The 18,734-nt window shown below is 44.0% G+C and overlaps 1 protein-coding gene across 1 annotated transcript in view; it reads right to left on the bottom strand.

Annotated features, from left to right (window-relative positions):
• The window catches only part of FZD9 (frizzled class receptor 9), a 145,554-nt gene that overhangs the window by 68,881 nt on the left and 57,939 nt on the right, over nt 1-18,734 (bottom strand). The window contains exon 4 of the mRNA XM_006859837.1: nt 16,540-16,651. Coding sequence (XP_006859899.1) covers nt 16,540-16,651 — 112 coding nt within the window. The remainder of the gene's footprint in view (nt 1-16,539; nt 16,652-18,734) is intronic.

Genomic DNA, 18,734 nt, shown 5'->3' with positions numbered 1-18,734 from the left:
TTTCTTCTTCTAGTCAAGTTCTGATCATCCAGCCATCGAAGCCAGGTCAAGTATGGGTGTTCTTGTGCATCTCCCCTCACTTCATGTCAGCTGGACGCTTCACTCTCTGTTTTAGTCCTCTGTGGCCATGTCACTGCCTCTGGGCCCAGGAGTCCCCGGGTCTTGCTGTAACTGCTGACCATCCAGGTCTACACCCAGGTTCATAGGGGTCTATAGAATGTGGTCAGACTTAGCTCCCAACTTCATTACTGTTTTTTCCCTCTCTTCCCCTTATCGGTGACCAAAGTGGTAACCAGCCAGACCACATGCCTGCTCATGTATTCCCCTTAAGTCTCAGTCTTGGAAGGGGGTTTGCTCTGAGGGGACTCGACCACTTGCCTTGATGGCTCCCGGGCCAACAGCTTATGTGTTCTTGTAGTAATCAATCATACTGCCATTGTTTTTCTGATTTTTCCTGCTGGTCTGTCTTCACAAAGTATCTTCTGTTCTTCTAGCCACTCCAGGCTGGTCTACTCATCCTTTCCAGCGGAAATTTCCCACCTCAGATGATTCTGGATGGGATTCTGGTTTCCACCTATGGTCTTATGCAAAAGCTCCGCAGGAGGGCTCTTTCACTGGGCAATTTCTAGCCCCCTTTAAGGTATTCCAATCAGTTATAGGCTGAAGACAGACTTACAAGCTTTCTGTAGTGATATTTCTGGCTACCCCCTTCCCCCCAAGTGTCTATTTCACAATGGTAGGCAAGGGAAACCAAGATTCAAAAGACAGCGAAGCATCTTAACCTTATTTTCCCCTCTTTTATCCTTTCAAACCATGCCTCAATCCCTGTATCCCAAAGCCCTGTTGTTCCAAGATTGTGCATACATCACTTACCTCTGTCTCACTTAGCCCATAGAACCTGCCTAACTGTTCTCCCATCAGCCTTGTTCTTCCATTCCCCTCCCCCTTCTTGTGTATTGCCTGCCCCCTCCCCAGCACCCAAGCTATCCTGTGTCTATTCCCTACCCTATGCTCTATCATCCCCTTCCTCCCTCCCCTCTTTTCATCCCATACATTCTGGTGATCAGCAATTATATATATAGTCCCCCCACCCTTTTGGGTGGGTTCTTTTTCTTAGTCTTTTACAATAATGGTCCTATGCAGTATTTCTCCTTTTGTGGCTGACTAATGTCACTCAGCATAATGTCCTCAAGCTTCAGCCATGGTATGCGGTGGCTTGCAGCTTCCTTGTTGTTCTTCAAAGGACCTGTTGTCATTTACCTGAGAATGTGTATGAAAGGAGTTGTGTCTGTCTGCCCATAAAGGGTCTGGTTTTCTTTCTGTTCTTACAATCTCTTTTACAGACTGCTTATGATGGTTTACTGCTTCTTCAATAATAAAATAGTTGTCATTTTCTTCTACCTTTGAGGAGAGGTTTTCTGGGTTGGAAGAAGGTTTTTTAAAAATGGTATTTCCCTGACTTTACTGTTAGGAGGATTAAATGAGTTCATAAGTGGCATCTGACATGTAATAGTGGATATTATCACTACTAGTACCTCATGTGGTGCTGTAGGATAAATACTGACCCACAAGGTCAGTGGTTCAAACCCACCAGCTGCTCCTTGAAAACCCGATAATGGGTCCCTATGAGTTGGTACTTAACAACAACCAGGAAGCCCTAGAGGGATTATGATAAAAATAATTAGGCATCAAAGTCTGACGTTTGGTCATTTAAAACCCTGAGAGCATCTTTTATAGTGAGAAGAGCTTGAGCTACATTAATAATGACACTAAGGCCGCCTGTGTCCCAGATAACTCCAAGTGCTTTATAGATGTTGGTACAGCAATCCTTACAACTTCTGTACTATTGTTTATCCCCAAATATCAGCGAGGATGGGTTGGAGCAATGGTTCTCAGTGTGGTCCCTGATCAACAGCGCTGGTTTCCTGTAGAAGCTTGCAGTTTTTGTTGCTAGGTGTTGTCGAGTCGGTACTGACTCATAGTGACCCTGTGTACAACAGAATGAATCACTGCCCGGTCCTGCGCCAACCTCACAATCGTTGCTACGCTTGAGCCCATTGCTGTGGCCACTGGGCCATTCCATTTCATTGAGAGTCTTCCTCTTTTTTGCTGGCCCTCCACTTTACCAAGCACGATATCCTTCTCCAGGGACTGGTCCTGCCTGATAACATGTCTGAAGTATGAGGACAAATTCTCGCCATCCTGGCTTCTAAGGAACATTCTGGCTGTACTTCTTCCCACACAGATTGGTTTGTTTTTCTGGAAGTCCATGGTACTTTTAATATTCTCCTCCAACCCCATAACTCAAATGCATCAATTATTGTAAGGTTTTCCTTATTCACTGTCCAACTTTCACATGCACATGAAGCTATTGAAAATACCATGGCTTGGGTCAGGTGCTCCTTAGTCCTCAAAATGCCATCTTTGCTCTTGAGCACTTTGAAGAGGTCTTGTCAGCAGATTTGCCTAATGCAATACGTCATTTGATTTCTTGACTGCTCTTTCCATGAGTGTTGATCCGAGCAAAATAAAGTCTTTGACACCTTCAATCTTTTCTCCATTTATATGGATGTTGTTTATTGGTCCAGCAGTGAGGATTTTTGTTTTCTTTACACTGAGGTCCAAGTTGCTAGAAATGTGAATTCTCAGGCATCAAGAAACTCTGGGTGTGGGACCCTAGACTCTGTAGTTAAACAAGCTGCCCAGGTGATTGTAATGTATGCTCAAGTTTGAGAACTACTGTAATAAGTTTGTTGTGGTAACAAAAACTCCCTATTCTTAGTGGCTTAAAATAGAAAAGACAGAGTTCTCCTATTGCCTACTGGAGGTTAACAGTGTTCAGGGACACTCTGGATGTGTTCCTAAGAGTATATATATATAGCAAACGAAGAAACATTTATTCAAGAAAATCTACTAAAATTAAAACTTGGTAAGAACAGAGTGTCTGTAGTATTTGAACCAAGTCCCACTTCCTCTCTTTGGCCCAGCTCAGCAAGATGGAAACTCCACTCCAGATTGGTACAGCCAAGAACACAGCGACATTTTGTATCCTGCCTCCAGCTTTCTATTTGTTGCTGAGACTAAGTTCTTGGCAGGTGAGGCCAATGAGGCAGAGGCTCCCTTTTGCCCCGCCCCTCCCTGCAATTGTGGCCTTAGAGCCTCTTCTTGGAGAACAGCGCCAAAGAGAATACCGGTGAGTCTTGGGCCCCCTCTCCAGGAATCTGTAGAATCAGACTCAACTGGTGTTGTGGCTTCTCAAGGATGCAAGCACACTGGGCATCCACTCATGAGATGTATTGGAAAGCGATAGTCTCCACTGTGTGGAGAGGACCCTGAGGAACTGGGGAGCAAGGTTTAATAAACTCAGGCCTCCTTTAGGGGAATTGTTTGGCCCAGGGGGAGTGCCTTGGAGGTCTTGAGTTTCCTCAGCTCTTTCTGTGTATCAGATGCCAGAGTGGGGGGAGGGGTGTTTAATTGTATTCAGGGGTGGATGCATATGTTAATGACACTACAATGATATACGTCAAAAGGTCATACAAAGGTGCATCCAGTGTTCTTGGTTCTCAATCAGTTTATTGTGGTTCCTTCTCTCCTTAGAGATATGGCTCAGAGAGACTCAAGATAGTCCCTAATCTGTTCCTATTACTGGGTTCTCAGGTAGTTTTGCTCCGGTTTATAAGGCAATGTTCAAGGCTTAGAGAGGCAAGCAAAGTAGTCTTGAGACTACAACTTGATACAGTCACCTTCTAAAGTGGGAGATGCTATTCAGAGAGAGCTCCCAATAGCTCCCCAAATCAGCTAACTTCATTTGCAACAAGATGTGAAGAAGTTCAAGCCCAAAGCCATACTCAAAACCAGTGAAGGTTGTGAAAACTAATGAAGGTTTGGGAGGAGATTGAAGATAGCTGCCACAGTGTATGTTGGAAACCACAGGGAACCAGGGAAAGAGATAGTTCTGACCTCTTGGGGTCAGAACAAATCTCAAACACTGACTTCAGAAAGCATCCCTTCAAATGAGCCTGAATTTGGTTGATTCCACACCCCGGCATCAGGGCATGTTGAAAAACAATAGATCAGTCAGCCAGGATCCATGGAGTTTAGCAGCTGAGTATATTTAGGAAGAGACAAAGGATCCTGCAAAAATGTCAGCTTGACTGTGGCACACCCACTAATGTTCTCCCATGTAAACTATCATATGAGTCACAATAAAACTTTTTTTAAAAATACAAGAAGCAAAAACTGACAAAAATCAAGAGTGAAATACACAATTCAGCACTAATAGTTAAGGACCTTAATGTCCGACTTCCAGTATTGAATAGAACAATTGCACAGAGAGACAATGAGACAATAGACTGAAGAGCACTGGAAACCAGCTAGATCTAACAGACATAGGACACTTCCTGCATCTAAAAGTGTAGAATATAAAGTAATTTCACGTGTACATGGAACCTTCCCTAGGATAGACCATCTTCTCAGTCATAAAACAAAACCCAGTAATTTAATAAGGTAGAAATACTACTAAGCATAGTCTCTGGAATATGCTCAATGGAATACAATTACAGATCAATAACAGAAATTTGGGGAACACAATTGAAATTTAGCAACACACTACTAGTGAATCAAAGAAGGAAATTAGATAACTTAAAAATTCTTTGAGAGGAATGAAAATGACGACACAACATACCAAATCTTGTGGAGTCAGTTAAAGCAGTGTTTAGAGGGAAATATCTAGCTGTAAATACCTATTGTAGAAAAGAAGAAATCTACCAGCTCAATAATCCAACCTTCCACCTTAAGACACTGCAAAAGAAGAACCAATTAAACCTAGAACAAGCAGAAGGGGGGGGAGATTAGAGCAGAAATAAATGAAATAGAGAATAGAAAAATAAACTCAATGAAACCAAAAGCTGGTTCTTTGTAAAATTTAACAAAATTGACAGACTTTTATTGAGACTGACATAGAAAAAGAGACTACTCAAATTAATGGTATTAGAAATGAAAGAATTTACATTACTACTGACTTTACAGAAATAAAAAATGGATTACAAAGGAATAACTTTGAAAAACTTGAGTGCTAATCAATTCAATTGCTGTTCTTGTTAAGTGCTGTGCAGTCTGGTCCAACTCATAGCAACCCTCTGGTGGGTTTGACCCGATGACCTTGCAGTTCAAACTGACCTTGTGGTCCAGTGCTTATCCTACAGCACCACATAGATAACTTAGATAAAATAGAAAAATTTCTAGAAAGAAAGAAACTCCTGAAAATAAGTCAAGTATAGACACTCTGAAGAGAAACAAGAAAAATGACGGAATCTGTAATTGAAAAATTATTCGCAAACAAAAACCCAGGGCCAGAGGGCTTCACTGGAAAATTGTACCAAACTGTACACTTAACAACATCAGTATGGATATACTGGTATAGCACTGCAGGATAACGTGCTGGACCCAAAGGTCAGTGTGAGCCACAAGGTTGACAGTTCAAACCCATCAGCCGGTCCTTGGAAATCCTATATAGGGTCGCTATGAGTCAAAATTGACTCAACGGCACTTAGCAACAACATGTATATATACAAAAACAACAACAACAACAACAACAACAAAAACAAAACCCCAAGCCCAACTTGATGACAGTGTGTTTGTTTGTTTTTGTATATAAATATGCTGCTAAGTGTCGCCGAGTCGGTTCTGACTCACAGCGACCCTTTAGGACAGAACAGAACTGCTCCATTAAGATTTCTGAGACTGTAAAGCTTTATGGGAGTTCTCCTGTGGAGGTGCTGGTGGGTTTGAACTGCAGACACACACACAATATAGGTCACGTTTTATATACTTTAAAACGATTATAAATAACAATACTTTTGAAAATACCATTCTTCAGTTTGCTTTTTTATTCATAATATGGTGAGTTTCCCCACCCCATCCCAAATATATACAAAAGAGAGGAAAATGTGATGAATCCCTGTGAGTTCAACTCCTAGGTTCAGCATTATTAACATAATTAATAAATTTAAAAGCAGTTACTTTCTTCATCAAAACCCCCCCTACCTTCTCTGACTTTCTAAATGATTTTAAGGCAAAACAAGACATCATGCAATTGCTTCTGTCAAGGTTACAATGATGGTGGTGGTGGAATTGGTTCCAACCCATAGTGACCCTGCATAGGGTTTCTGAGGCTGTAAATCTTTATGGGAGTAGAAAGCCTCGTCTTTCTCCCGCAGAACAGCTGGTAGTTTCTATCGTGAGATTAGCAGCCTGACTCATAACCACTATCCTACTGTTGTTGTTGTTAAGTGCCGTCGAGTCGGTTCCGACCCATAGCGACCCTGTACAGGGTTTCCGAGGCTGTAAATCTTTACGGGAGTAGAACGCCTCATCTTTCTCCCGCATAGCCGCTGGTAGTTTCGAACTGTTGGCCTTAAGGTTCGCTGCCCAATTCGTAACCACTACGCTACCAGAGCTCCTTACTAGAGCTCCTTAAAGGTTGCAATTGTATTTCTAAAAGATAAAGACACTTTAGAAATGCTAATGGTCTACAGATATTTCAGATCTATTTATGTTGGTACATATAGATCTAATGCTGTTGTTTTAACTGTTATGTAAAATCTGAATGCATGGGGGTAAAGACTTTGATTTATTTAACTGTTAGCCTATTGGGGGATCTTTTCACATTTGCACCAAAACAATGATGCAGTGACCATCCTGCATGTCTACTTATACACATGTGCAGGAATTTGGGCATTGACCGGCACTAGAATTGTTGCGTCTCCTTCACCTAGAAGATACCAGTATGTATCTATCTTTCCCTACTATACTGGTTAGGAATTTTAGGAAAATTCTGAACCGAGGCTGTGGGAGTGGATGGCATTCCTGGTTGTAATGAAATCCCTAATTTTAAATGTAATGTTTTTTAATGTTTCACTGTCAAATATAACAACAACAACAACAACAACACGTTGTCGTTGTTAAGTGCCGAATCAGTTCAGACTCATCGCAATTCTCTATAGGGTTTCTGAGAAGCGGCTGGTGGGATTGAGCTGCTGATCTTGCAGTTGGCAGTCCTCCACACCAGGATTCTGCATAAGGTTCCATTTATCCATGAACCACAGTTGGTTTACTCATTCACTTATTGAAGAACATCTTGGTTGCTTCCAATTTGGGCCAATCAAGCTGCTATAAACATTTGTGTGCAGTTCTAGTATGGACGTAAGTTTTCACTTCTTTAGAATAAATGGTAGGAGTGCAATTGCTGAATTGTATGGTACGTTGCTGTTTACCTTTGTAAGAAATTGCCAGATGGTCTTCCAGAGTAGGGTGGCGCTGTTTTGCATTTCCACGAGCAATAAAGGAAAGTCCCTGTTGCTCCACATTCTCTCCAGCTGTCAGTGTTTTGAGTTGTGTCTGTTTTTCCTACTGTGGCAGCTTGTGTGTTGTTATGATGCTGGAAACTGTACCACTAGTCACTCATGGTGGACAGGTTTCATAGAAGCTTCAGACTAACGCAGCCTAGGAAGAAAAGCCTAGAAACCTACTTCTGAAAAAACAACAACTGTGAAACACTGTCTGATATGGTTCCAGAAGCCGAGCCTCTCAGGTTAAAACCAAAACCCTTCTCAATCTCATAGTGATCCTATAGAACAGAGAATTGTTCCCCAGCGTTTCTGAAGCTATACATTTTTACAGAAGCGACCTCATTTTTCTCCCACAGAGTGCCTGGTGGGCTTGAAGTGTCAAATTGCTGATTAGCAGTCCAATGCTTAACCTGCGGCATCACCAGGGTTCTTCCTTAGGTTTAAAGCTCAGAAAGCAAATCCACTGCTGGTGAGTGGACTCAGATTCACAGCAACCTCGGTGGAGGGTTTCCAAGGCTGCACATCTTTAGAGGAACAGAAAGCCTCCTCTTTCTCCCATGGGTTTTGAACTGCTGACCTTGTGATTAGCAGTTCAGTGTTCGTCCTATAGAGTCACCCCTTGATGATGTGATGGAGTAAAGCTTTTGTGGGACCTTTATTTGCTGATGTAGCATGATTCAGAACGAGAAGAAACAGCTGCAAGCATCCATTAAGAATCAGAACATGGAATGTGCAAAGTATGAATTGAGGGAAATTGGAAGTTGACAAAAATGAAATGGAATGCTTGAAGACAGATATGCTAGGCATTAATGAGCTGAAATAGACTGGTATAGGCCATTTTGAATCAGACAATCATAAAGTCTGCTATATTGGGAATACAAATAGCAGAGGAATGGTGTCGAATTCATTGTTAAAAATAACATTTTAAGATCTATCTTGAAGCAATACATAGATAGGAAGCTGCCAGAAATTCAAGCTGGATACAGAAGAGGACATGGAAGGAAGGATATCATTGCTAATATTAGGTGGATCTTGGCTGAAAGCAGAAAATACCAGGAAGACGTTTACTTTTTATTGTATTGACTATGTAGAGGCATTTGATAATAGTAGATCATAACAAATTACAGATAGCATTGCAAAGAATGGGAATTCCAGGACACTAGATTGTGTTCATGAAGAGCCTGCTCAGAGGCCCAAAAGCAGTTGTTTGAAGAGACCAAGGGGATACTGGGTGGTTTAAAATCAGGAAAAGTGTGTGCCAGGGTTGTATCGTTTTACCATAGTTGTATGCTGAGCAAATAATCCTAGAAACTGGACTGTAAAAAGAACACAGCATCAGATATGGAAGAAGGCTCATTAACAACCTGTGATATGCAGATGTCGCAGCCTTGTTTGCTCGAAAGCCAGAGGCCTTGAAACCCTCCTTGTTGGTGAAGATCAAAGACCACAGCCTTCAGTGTGGAGTATAACTCAAAGTACAGAAAACAAAATTCCTCACCACTGGACCAATGAGCAACATCATGATAAGGGTTGCTAAGTTGTCAAAGACTTCATTTTCCTTGGATCCACAATCAACACTCAGTGGGAGCAGCAGTCAATAAATCAGATGACTTATTGCATTAGGCAAATTTTCTGCAAGAGAGCTCTTTACAGTGTTAGATGTCACTTTGAGGACTAAGGTACGCCTGACAAAAGTCCTGGTTTTGTCAATGGCATCATGTGCATGTGAGAGCTGGACAATGAATAAGGAAGACCAGAGAAGAATGAATACATTTGGATTATGGTATTGGTGAAGAATATTGAAAGTGTGGTGCTATAAGATAAGCACTGGACTTGTAACCGCAAGGTTGGCCGTTCAAACCCATCATCCTCTCCTTGGAAATCCTATACTGGGTTCCTTTGACTCAGAACTGACTCAGTGGTGATTAACAACAACAACATGGGCTGCTAGAAGAACAAATTTGTCTTGGAAGAAGTACAGCCTCACTGCCGCCTTAGAAGTGAAGACGGTGAGACTTTGTCTCTTGTACTCTGGACAGAGTATCAGGAGGGACCAGTCCCTGGAAAAAGTGCATCATGCTTGGAAAGTAGAGGGTCAGTGAAGACAAGGATGTGCCCCAACAAGATGATTGCCCCTGTGGGTGCAATAATGGGCTCAAATATAACAGGAAGTGTGAGGACGGTGCAGGACTGGGCAGTGTGCACAGGGCACACGCTATGAGCTACGGTCGACTTAACAGAACCTAATCACCACCACCACCTCCGGAAGTACAACACTGTTAGTGATTGCACAGCAGAAGTTGGTAAAAATCTCCAATTTCTTCGACTGTGATTGTTGCGAAAATTTAAATAATTCCCAGTGAGTGGATTCTGACTCCTGGAGACCCTACAAAATGGGCTAGGACAGCTGCAGTGAGTTTCTGAAACTGTACATCTTTATGGGAACAGACAGTCTTACCTTTCTTCTGAGGAACAACTCATGGGTTTGAACCATGGACCTAATGGTGAGCAGTCCAATGTTCAACCCACTGTACCACCAGAGTTACTTAAATGTGAATAATAGTTGTATTGAAATTTTGGTGACAGCCTTCTTTGAAGGCGTATGGGTAGTATCATATCACTGACAGCATTGTGCACCAGGATAGATCTTGAAATGTTCTTTTAACAATGAATGCGACACCATTCCTCTTCCATTGGTCATTTCCAGCATAGTAGACACTGTTTTTTTGATTCAAAATGGCCAAGACCAGTCCATTTCAGCTCACTAATGCTTAGGATAAGAAATGGACTGGTCTTGGCCATTTTGAATTAAAAAAAAAACAGTGTCTACTATGCTTGGGACAGGAAGCTCTGGTAGCGTTGTGGTTACGAATTGGGCTGTGAACCGCAAGGTCAGCAGTTCGAAAGTACCAGCTGTTCCGCGGGAGAAAGATGAGGCGTTCTGCTCCTGTAAGATTAACAGCCTCGGAGACTTTGTACAGGGTTGGTGTGGGTCAGAACCGACTCCACGGCACATAACAACAACAACAACAATGCTTAGGGTATCAGTGTTAATGTTCTCCATTTCATTTTTTATTATTTCTAATTTTCTTAGATTCATACTTCGTGCACTCCCCATTCGGGTTATTAATGAATGTCTGTAGCTGTTTCTTCTTCTTTTGAGTTGGCCTGCATTCTGTTGTTGTTATTGCTACGTGTCATCGCGTCGGTTCTGACTCATTGTGAACTTATGCACAACAGAACAAAGCACTGCCATCCTCACGATTGTCCATTGTTGCCGCCACTGTGTTAGTCCATCTTGTTGGGGGTCTTTCTCGTCTTCCCTGACCCTCTACTTTTCCAAGTATGCTGTTCTTCTCCAGGACTTGTCCCTCCTGACAACATGCCCAAAGCATGAGAGACGAAGGAGCATTCTGCCTGTCCTTCTTCCAAGACAGATTTGTTTGATATTTTGACAGTACTTTCAATATTCCTCTTCAACACCACAATTCAAATGCATCAGTTTCTTCAGCCTTTCTTATTTTTGTTCAACTTTCACATGCATATGAGGTGATTGAAAATACCAAGTCTTAGTCCTCAAGCGAACATTTATGCTGTTTAACACTTTAAAAGAAGTCCTTTGCAGATTTTCTATGATATATGTTGTTGTTGTTATGTGCCATGGAGTTGGTTCCAACTCATAGCGACCCTGCACAGGGTTTCCAAGGCTGTAAATCTTTACGGGAGCAGAAAGCCTCACCTTTCTCCCACGGGACAGCTGGTAGTTTCAAACTGCAGACCTTGCGGTTCACAGCCCGATTCATAACCACTACGCTTGCAGAGTTCCTTCTATAATATGTAGATTACCTTTATTTTCATTAAAATAGGCCTAGTATATCTTTTCCCTTATCTTTACTTTCAACTTTTCTGCATTTTAATATTTATTTTTCTTTGTCTTTTAATTATTCAACATGACAGCCTTTTATCCTAGAAATGTTGTTCATGTACATTTATGTCCTGGTGTGGCGCTGTGGGTTAATACATGGGACTGCAAAGTCGGTTTGAACTGCAAGTCGGTGGTTCAAGCTCACTGGGTGCTCCTTGGAAACCCTATACGGAGTTGCTATGAATTGGAACTGGCTTGATGAGACTTATCAACAACAACAGCACATTCATTATAAATTAGAACAAACTGGCCAAGCTCGTACTAGTATGTTGAAGGCAAGTCCTGGAAGCTAACCACATAGATATATGTGAGCTCAGTTAAGACCAGAAGAACCACCCAAGTGTTGTTGCTATTATTGTTAAGTGCCATTGAGTTGATCCTGACTCATAGTGACCCTGTACAGGATAGCTATTCTTTCCAAAGAATAGCTGGTGGGCTTATCCTATAGTGCTTATCCTACAGTGCCACACCAGGACTCCACAACTTAGCCTAGCAGAAACTGATGCACAGAATTATAAGCTTAAAAAATATGTGGTCAGTTTTCCGGTCAGCTGGCAATGGCTGGTCTAGGATAGCCTTAGTTGAGCTAGATCATCTTTGCTTCATGTGGCTTCTCGTCTTCTAGCTGACTAGTCTTTATTTGCTGACTAACGGTTTCCAGTGAAGACTTCTTGAGACATAGGCTCAGAACCAACATCTTTCTCTTCTGCCACATCTTGTGGGTCAAAGAAAGTTGAGATAAAAGACTATATTCAAGGAGCAAAAGAAACAATTCCACTTCTTTCTTTTTTTTTTATGTTTTATTGTGAATTATGTGATAGTTTACATGGGAGAACATTAGTTTTACATTCATTCTATCGTATATCATTTCATTGCCATGGTTACAATCCCCTCCATGCATCATCAACCAACCAAAGGGTATACCCTGCAAGTCTGCTCCCCCTCCCGCCCCCCACTGGTCATCAGCACACAGCCCCTCTCCCTCTCTGGATCTCAAGTCTCCAGCTGCTCCATCTCTCCACGTAATCATCTCTGTCTCCATCTCAGGCATTACTGCTTCTCTGGGTAGGGTTCCGTTCTCCGCTCTTCTCCATTGATGGTCCTAGGGACCTCTGCTCCTAGACTGAAAAGGTAATCACTCCCCTCCTTGCTATAAAAGTCTACTTTTACATTTCCAACCCTCCCAATCAGTCCTGATAACAATTATTCACTATTGTATCACAAGAGACCTATCTGCATTTCATTCCATCAGCCCTGCCTAGAGAGATTGGATACTATTCACTGGAGAGTCTACCTTCCTCCAGGCCCTTTGGATCTAGGTTCCCTCTTAAAAGCTTGTAAGCCAGTCACTTCTTGCCTTTGTAGCTTCCCCACCCCCATTTTGGGTAGCCAATGTCCAAGTTGCTCATCCCTGTCTACTCTGTGTATGGAGGAGGAGGGAATGATGCTTGCTGTAAGGATTTATTTCCTCTTTTGAGCTACTGCATCCATAGGTGTAGGTCAAGTTCATCAAATTGTATCAGATTACTCTTTTTTTCCTCTTCTTTCTTCTTCTACGTAAGCTCTGTTCATCCAGTCATTGAAGCCAGGTCAAGTGGGTATTATCTGCAAGTGTGGGTGTTCTTGTGCATATGCCCTCTCTTCTTATCAGCTGGACGCTTCACTCTCCACTCTAGTCCTCTGTGGCTATGTCACTGACTCTGGGCCCAAGAGTCCCCAGGTCTTGCCACACTGCTGGCCAACCAGGTCTTCACCCGGGTTCACAGGACTCTATTGAACATTGTAGGGCTTAGCTCGCTGCTTCATTGCTGTTTTTCCCTCACTTCCCCTTATCAGAGATGAGCGTGGTCACCAACAATTCCACTTCCTGGTAGCAAAATTACATAGAGGAAAACAAGAGTTTTATGAATATAGAAAGTGGTATTTATTGTATCCCTGTATTTGTGGCCTATAGTGATAATGGTTTAGAGAATAAACTCTGGGATCAGAGTAGAATCATTCTGACCATTTTTGTAAGCATTCTATAAGACTTACCATCATAGCATTGCCTCTTGGTAAGTCAATCCTTATCTGTGGTGAAACCTCAGATACGTCTGCGAGTTTGCTAGCTCTCTCTTCAACGATGACTAATTTGCTCTGTAACGATCCACTGAATTTTTCATTTAAGAGACTACATTATTAATTTCCAGTTCTATTTGATTTTTCTCAAATTCACCTAGTCTTTTTTTTTCATGGTATAGTTCTTCACTCGTGCTTTTAATTCTTCACTTTTTATTTTAAACATACTTATTCATAGTCAAGGAGCCCTGGTGGTACCATGGTTAAACTGCTGGACTCCTAACTGAAAGATTGGTGGTTCAAACCCACCAGCCACTTTGAGGGAGAAAGATGGGACTATCTGCTTCTATAAAGACTCACAGCCTTGGAAAACCTCTGGGGCAGTGCTGACAGTCCCTCTGAGTGGTACTCAACTTGATGGCAATGGGATTTTATCTTCTCCATCACTTGGTTCTCAGGTGTTTCGTCTCGCTGTCTGTGGGTCTCCACAGTTTGTGCATGATTGATAGTTTCTTTCTGTGCACTGTAAACGTATCCTCATTGGGGCTTCACCTGTGGGAGTCCTATGTGACCTTAGTTGAAGACCTTGTGAGCATATTTGAAGTTTGCTTCTGTTAAGCACCCCACGAATACTTCTAGTCTGAGACCAATATTTGTGTTAATCATTGACTTTTAGGGTTTGGGCATAGAGTCAATTTGAGTATGAAACTTGTGTTGGCAATAGTCCATGGTAACAAACTATTAGGGTGTTTTTGCCAGTCCAGGTTGAGACAGACAAATTTCCTTTTTAATCTCTCTGTGCTGAAATCTTACTAAGGATCTTCTTCACCCATGCCACCCCTTACCCCGGACATTTCACTGAGCACGTTTCTGTAGACACTCCCAGTTTTAGTTGGGTCTCAGGTTCAATCCCTGCCTTAGGTGGGTCCAAGATCCCACCTAGGATGACAACTTGCTCCCACTTTCTGCTTCTATCTGTTCTCTTTAATTAGGGTATTAGTGTCGTTAAGTGCAGTCAAGCCGGTTCCAACTGATAGCGACCCTGTATAGGGTTTCCGGGAGTGGCTGGTGTGTTTGAACTGCTGACCTTGCGGTTCAAACAGACCTAATGGCCCAGTGCATTATCCTGCAGTGCCACGCCACGTGGCTGTGGCCAATTACCTTGGTGCCCAGATTTGGTTCTTTCTTCATTTCTGGTTCTTGGTGATTTCTATTTGTATTTCAATTATTTTGAGTTTAAAGGACTTTTTTTTTGGTATTAATCTAGCGTTCTGAGGTGTTTTCAGTCATCTGATGTATACTGTTCACAACAGAAGTCCAAATGTACACACAAAGTAATGAATTGAAGAAAAAAAAAGAATCACAATTACACATTTTTGTGGTTGTTGTTGTTAAGTGCCATTGAGTTGGTTCTGACCCACAGGGTTTCCAAGGAGTGGCTGGTGAGCTTGAACTGCCAGCCTTGCGGATCAAACCAATTTTACAGTCCAGCGCATCAACCCACAATGCCACACCAGGACTCCTATATATTTTTAGGACCCTTAAAGTCAACAGATGGCCTCCTGGTGTGGTGCTGTAGGATTGCAGCACTGGACTGCAAACCACAAAGTCAGCAGTTTAAACCTCTGAAATCCTATACAGGGTCACTGTGAGTTAGAACCGACTTGACGGCACTTAACAACAACAAAGCCAACAGAAGCTCTGCAGGAAACAGTTTAATACGCACTGATACACTGAGGGGAGAACTTGGGCTTCTTGGCCATTCCAACCCTAGCATTCTGATGCTCTGCTGCTTGGGGCAAGTTCCTTAGCATCTCTGAACCTTGAAAAGCATTGAGCTGCTAAGTGCAACATCAGCAGTTCAAACTCATCAGCAGGAAAGATGAGACTGTCTGCTCCTGTAAACATTTACAGTCTCGGAAATCCTATATAGAGTTGTTACAAATCAGAATTGACTCAATTGCAGTGGGAAGAGATGATCATACCTAACTCCCAGGACCACAGAGAGACTTGTATGGGGAAATCTTGGCTCTGTGAGGCTTGAAGTAGGAGCTCTCCAAATTGAGCCTTTGGTATAATCTGGAAAATCCCCCTTGGTGTAATGCCTCTCTGCCCAGCTAGGTAAATGAAGGCTACGCTGGTGCCAGGTTTCCGTGAATTGTTGCAGGCTGTTTTAAGCTCAGCCTAGGACAGACAGAATGTTCCTGAGAAGTGAGGATGGCCAGACTTCATCTCTTAGACTTTGGACATGTTGTCAGGAGGGACCAGTCCCTGGAGAAGGACATCATGCTTGGCAATTATTCAAAATCAAAAGGGCAACATTTTCATTTTCCTAAGGCCAAAGTTGAGAAGAGTTGGGGAGGTGTGTAGAATGCAAAGGAATCACAGGGAGGAAGTGGGATAACTATTGTTACATGAAGGGGGTTGTAATCACTGAGATGCAACAGTGTATGTATGATTTATTGACTGTAAAACTGAGGATCTTGTCTGTATACTTTCACTCAATTCATAATAGTTAGGAAAAAAACACGAGGAGATTAACAATGGGTTCAAACCTAACAGTGTTGAGGATGGCCTAGGGCCAGACAGTGGTCTCTTCTGTTGTGCAGAGGGTCACTCTGAGTCCGAAGCTCCTCACGGCATTTTAACAACAAATATCAACGGTGCATCGGTGCAAAGTATGGGTTAGGCAGAACTGAGGATCCGGGAGACCAGATCTCTCCTGTTCACGCGCGATGACTGTTCCCCCACCAGCTCTGAGCAGGGACTCCCTCCCCACTGACCTCAATTTCCAAGCAACCAATTCATCCCGGGTATCATGTGGTATGATGGGGGTTGGAAAAGTACCCCACCTGCCTTTCCCTGGCCAGGATGGGGGACACCCCAGCGGCGGCGCCCTCCGGGGAGGCCCCTGTTAATAAGAAAGACATTTCTGTCTCTGATTCCGCATCGGGTTTCACACTTCCCTTCCTCGGGACAATCCCGACCTTCACTGGGAAAGACCCTTTGCAAACACACGCGCGCACATGTATTTTTGGAAGAAGAGGAAAAATTCCAAGAGAACTTCTGCTTGGTTAAAAATGAAGTGAAGATTATATTAAGAATGAAAGCCGAGCAGGGCCGCTGGGGCGCAGACAGAGGGTCCTTTCATCGCGCCAGGCCGCGCGCCGGAGGCAGCTGCCAACACAAACGCGGGCGGAACCGAACCTGCGGAGCAGTCGTCCGCGCTGCCAGGCCGCGCTCGCCGCTCGGGGCTGGCGCCGCGCACGTTTCCGCTCTGCTGACGCGGTGAAAACGGCGGCAGGCGGCCACTGAAACCCTAGACGAGGCCCCCAGGTGGGGCCCCAGTTCTGCTGCCGGCTTCCCCTCGCTGGGAAAGGGGTCCCTCCCCCAGCACTCTTCCGCTGAAGCCCAGGACCCCGTCCCTCCACTGCTTCCTTCGAGCCCCCAGCAGCATCTGTGCCCCTCCTGCAACCCCCGATCCAGGTTGAGTACCCCCCAAACTAAAACCGAACTCGCTGCCATGGAGTAGATTTTGACTCACGGCGACCTAGGATACGGTAGAGCTTTACTGCAGCAGACAACCTCATCTTTCTGAGCCCAACGACTAACCCACAGCAACACCCAGGCTCCTGGAGTGCCCCCTTCACCCCACAACAAAAAGCCCACCTATTCCAGTGAAGGAAGGCTCATGGCCTTGCGTGGCCTGGAATAGCACCGCTGGCTTCCCATGTGAATTTCCTACTGGAGGCAGGGTAGCTTGTGGTTGGCCGACAGTGGGCTTTAATTCCCATGACTGTTGTGAAAATGGACGTTCTTCCCTACCCCCTGGTTTGGTGTGAGACCGAGGAAAGAGGATATAAAGGCTGGAGGGCGGCCATCACTTTCTCTATAATGACCTGGCCAGGGTGTCACTCTCCGGGCTACTGCCCAGATTCCTCCACAAGGTGCTTCCTCCCACTCTCCCGAAGATCAATCACTGTTCAGAATCCGCAGAGACTCCCCATGGTGGACCAATTCCCCAGCCTGGCTGCAGCAGCGTCCTTCTTCCCCAATTCTGCCTGTCACGCCTACTCTCCCACTTCAGTAGAGGCACTGATGCAGTTGGCAAATCAGAGAACCCTACCCACTTTCCTGATTGGTTCAGGGATGGGCAGTGACCCAAGCTAAGCCAATCAAAGTCTTCCCTGGACTGATTGGTTCAGGGATGGGCTGTGACCCAAGCTAAGCCAATCAAAGTCTTCCCTGGACTGTTCGTCCAAGAACTGACAGGGAAGACTGAGTCTCGCGACTGGGTTAGAAGAGTCTTGAAGCTGCCAAGGCTTAGGCTTGGAGAAAGAGTTGCTTCAAAGAAAATGAGGGTGACAGTGAGAAGCAGAGATGAGAAATGAAGTCAGTGAGGGGGCAAGAAAGAAAGAAGAAAACTCAGAGACGGTAAAATCATCCGTGGTCCCCAGGCCCCAGCGCCGTTCAGACAGACCCACACCTGGACTGCGCAGTGAGCAAAGCCGGTCTGTTCTTTTTGAGTTTAAGATGGGTTTCTGGTACTTGAAACTAAAAGCGTCCTGCCTAATACCCTCCCCGCTATCTGAAACACAAGGAGCTCTGGTAGCGTAGTGGTTACAAATCAGGCTGCAAACCGCAAGGTCAGCAGTTCGAAACTACTAGCCGCTCCACGGGAGAAAGATGAGGTTTTCTGCTCCCATAAAGATTTTACAGGGGTCACTATGAGTGGGAACCGACTCAACAGCACTTAACAATAACATCTGAAATACACTTGGCATTCATGGCTGTTCACCTGGTGTGCTCTGCTCCCCATCAACTCTTGGCCCCTTTACACTTGTCCAGTCCTTTAACATTTACAGAGGACTTGCACAGGTGTGATCTGAGGTGCACCTCACCACAGTCCAGGTGTCAGATGAGGAAACTGCACCTAGTTATGAAGTAATGTATCTGAGGTCACATAGGCAGTAAGGGAGGTGGATGAAACTGAAACCAGGTTTTCTCAGATCATGGCCAGTGTTCCCAAGCCCACCCAGCCGTTCTCCCTGAGCTTCCACATCCTCTTAAGGACTGGCTGCCCCTGAACCCCACACCTGTGTGTTTCCATGGCACAACAGAGTTGGTTTTCCCTTGTTCTCTCTGTCTAGTTATGTCTATATCTCCCACAGAGCTTTCTGCAGGAATGCCTGTCCTTCTATTCTGTTCTCCCTGCCCTTGTCCGAACTTGAAGCCTGTATTATCAGTCCTTTGGCATTGCTGTTTCAGATACTGTGGGCTGGGTGGATGTACTTCCATCTTGCTCCAGCAGGTATCAGAGGCAAGAGCCTGCCTTATACCTCTTTAGACCTGCCTTTTGAATTGTTGCTGTTGTTAAGTGCTGTTGAGTCAGTTCCGACCCA

Source organism: Chrysochloris asiatica, unplaced genomic scaffold (assembly GCF_000296735.1).
Source record: "Chrysochloris asiatica unplaced genomic scaffold, ChrAsi1.0 scaffold00034, whole genome shotgun sequence".
NCBI classification, from domain to species: Eukaryota; Metazoa; Chordata; class Mammalia; order Afrosoricida; family Chrysochloridae; genus Chrysochloris; species Chrysochloris asiatica.
Note: the sequence above shows the minus strand (reverse complement) of the source record. Positions and strands in the feature narration are given on the sequence as shown.